The sequence below is a fragment of the Mytilus trossulus genome, chromosome 1, assembly GCF_036588685.1.
Source record: "Mytilus trossulus isolate FHL-02 chromosome 1, PNRI_Mtr1.1.1.hap1, whole genome shotgun sequence".
Taxonomy (NCBI): Eukaryota; Metazoa; Mollusca; class Bivalvia; order Mytilida; family Mytilidae; genus Mytilus; species Mytilus trossulus.
In genome coordinates, this window is record NC_086373.1 from 63,528,821 (window position 1) to 63,532,182 (window position 3,362).

General features: G+C 33.3%; 1 protein-coding gene across 1 annotated transcript; it reads right to left on the reverse strand.

The window, feature by feature from the left end:
• Window positions 1-1,409, reverse strand: LOC134709411 (uncharacterized). The gene is made up of 3 exons (XM_063569577.1): window positions 1,254-1,409; window positions 830-888; window positions 1-244 (listed from the first exon to the last, which is right to left on the reverse strand). The coding sequence occupies exons 1-3, from the start codon at window positions 1,335-1,337 to the stop codon at window positions 82-84; spliced, it is 306 nt and encodes a 101-aa protein (XP_063425647.1). The 5' UTR covers window positions 1,338-1,409; the 3' UTR covers window positions 1-81.
• Between the last annotated feature and the right edge of the window lie 1,953 nt (window positions 1,410-3,362).

The window sequence follows — 3,362 nt, forward strand, 5'->3', positions numbered from 1 at the left end:
TCTGATTGCATTATATTTAATTAATCTGATGTAATTTCAAAAATACAGAAAGTTGTCTATGGAATCGGATATTGTAAACATTTATAAGTTGTTAATGGCATCTCTGGCATTCTGTGCAGCTTCACCAATTCTGTCGCCTGCCTTATCACCAAAGTCCTCTAGATGACCAACAGCATGGACAATGCCTTCTCTGGCTCGGTCTGCCACTCCCCCAGCAAACTCACCAACATCGTCCGCGGCGTCACTTTAAAAACAGAAATGAATTACATCATTCTATGATATACAACAACAAAAAATATGTTACTTTGATGCCTTGAAAGTGCAAATTAAACGGTTTCAGATTAAAAGAGTCAGGACGAGAAAACTATTCCCAATATTTTCATTGAACTGTTTTTTATTACCATAATACTATGATAACAACTAAATTTCTAAATAATGTTTACTGTAAAAAAACACATTAAGTTATTGCAATTGTATGAAAACACTTTTTGAGAAACTGGAGATCCTTATATAATACAAGATTGTTTTGTTTAATTTCGAAGTCTTTAAAACGCATCAGGCAACCGTTTGCATATTTTTTTTAATAACAATTTATGAAAATGGCAAAGTGTTAACCCTTACAACGAAAAAATTTATAAGTTTATAAGTACAAAAACATGTATTTTATGCAAACTCCAACTTATTTGAGAGGTTCATGCCGCTGCATGGTAATATTGATTTGATATATCCGCAATAATTGGAGGCCAAGACCGATTACAATTTATACAGCTACAAGATTTTCGTGACTTTATTCAGAATTCCACTTTTGCTATTAACAAAAAAGGCTTACCTTATCTTATCTCCTAAATCACTAAAGACATTACGAGCTCTTGAAAAGAAATCCCATCTCTGAAAACATAACAGTTAAAATAAAGCGTTATGATTTCTAACCAAATTGTACAGAAATAAATCACATTTTGTATGGGTGTAAGTTCAACGCATTACGAAGTTCATTAATAGTCGCAATATAATATAAACATACGCAACATATTAGTAGTATTCTTTTTTTTTAACAATATTCATATCCAAACTCGATTTTTTAACCATGCAAAGGAATATCTGCCTTTTGGTGCTTGTTTTCTTTTCCCGTCTCTCTCTCTCTCTCTCTCTCTCTCTCTCTCTCCTTTGTCTACGCCTTCAACTACACAGTCCTTCTCTCAGATGATTATGATTGTATTGATTGAACATATCAAAAGCATATCTGTTTCAGTTACCTTTTGCCTTTCCGCTGGCCGTCCCATCACCAAATCTGATGCCAAAACCAGGAAAACTAATCCTAAAACAATTGTTATCTTCATTCTTCTTGTTCCTGTATGTTTCAAGAATAATAAAGGATTTTATTATATTTCAGTAGAAGATCACGGTATCTCATGTTACAATGTTGTATTTTGCATACTAGACCAAATGCCCCCTCATTAAACGTTCCTATTTATTCGACTAATCCGACTATCTGCTTTGGATATTTGTGTGCTGCTGATAACGAGGTATTGGGTTTTCAAGACATTAGACCGTTTCAGAATCTAATGCATCCTTGGTAATGTTTTAGCGTACAACAAACCGTTGTGATTGGTTAAAAACGATCATAATGTATTCAACCAATGAAATCATGTTAGTTTCATTTTGGTGTCCGAATAATGAGATAACCCATAGTCCTTTAGGCGTTTTTAAATGACAGATGCCAATCGAGGTACCCCAACAACATTTTATACAATCAGTAAAAATAGTTGAAAAAGGTTCAATTCATCAGATCAATACTGAACACAAAACAACCAATAAAAGGGAAAAAAACCCGCAATTGAAGTCATAAAACTTTGCTCAGTGGTCGGAGCACAAAAATAATGCTCGAAACATGAAATCCAACATTTTGATTGGTTGATTTTTGAGTCTGGGTACAAAAATCGTGCTCGAAAAATTTATGGCCGCAAGGCCCGATCTAAGAGTACTTGCATTTTCTGATAGTTCCAAGACATAATTTCAACTAAAAGCTGGACCACGTTTATAGGGCTCTTGAAATTCTGTGTTGTTTGTTTGTTGTTGTCACAATAAAGTCAGTTGTTTTTCAGACAAATCGTGAAACAAGAATACCATGTTGCTATATGAGCTTCTTACAATCAAAGTACCGTAATCATATAATCTTAGATATTCCTTCGATGAGCTATGTTTTATAATAGCTCAGCTGTTTCATACTAAACTGCATCAATTTGTTTTTACAAATTAATGATCTCTCTCCTTAACAACTCATGTAGATGATTGTTCAATTTCGTTTGTCGAAACTGGTCTCAGTACCAACTGAGTTGTTGATAAAATAATATGCACAGTGTGTGTCATTTAAAAAGCAACCAAACAACTAAACAACATAAAAAAAAGTTATGCATATCAATAAAAGGTGACGCCTTTCATGTGACCGAGACAGCAACCCGACAGCCGTGACAATATCTCAAAGGCATTTAAAGGAAAACAGACGAATGGCAATGCAGTATCAGAAGGTAAAATCACAAAAATAATGAACTCCGAGGAAAATTCAAAACAGAAAGTCCCTAATCAATTGAAAAAATCTAACGACAAAACACATCAAAACGAATGGACAACAACTTGAAGATGAAAAATGCCAGTAATAGCTCGTCATAGATACAAGGGTTAAAATTGTATACATGCACCAGATGCGCTTTTTGTATACAAATGACTCATCAGTGATGTTCAAATCAAAATCGTTAATGTTAACAAAAGCCAAAATAAACGAAGCTATTCAGCATTGATACCCAATTCCTGAATTTCAGAAAAGACTAAAACTTTAAAATATAAATTATTCTTCACATAATCATTTTAGTCAAGTAATAATTGCTTTTGAGTAATTCCAAAACTGAAAACTGATTTACAAATATCTTTACAAAAAAGATACTTACCCTTCAAATACGTTTCCAAATATTAGTATCAAAATGATGTCAGTGACTCAATATATATACATTTCTATTGGTACTCATGTTTAAGTGGACACTCTTCCGTTTTCGTGTCATTTTTCTGCGGTATTAACACTTCATATAGTTCAGCTATATCTCTCTAACGAAATGTTTACCAACCAATTAGTACGTTGGCCACTTATGATTATTAAATTACAACATAAGTGAATAAAAGACTAAGGTCATGGACGCGTTATTGGTTTTGTAAAAAAGTTCTAAAGGCCCCTGACTTGTAGAGAATTAGTAGACTGTTTGGTGTATTTATAAAAGAAAGGCGAACTTGAGATCCCAGAGGGACATTCAAACGCATATGTCGAAATTAAACTGACAACACTATGGCTAAAAAACTTCTAAAGACAAACAGAT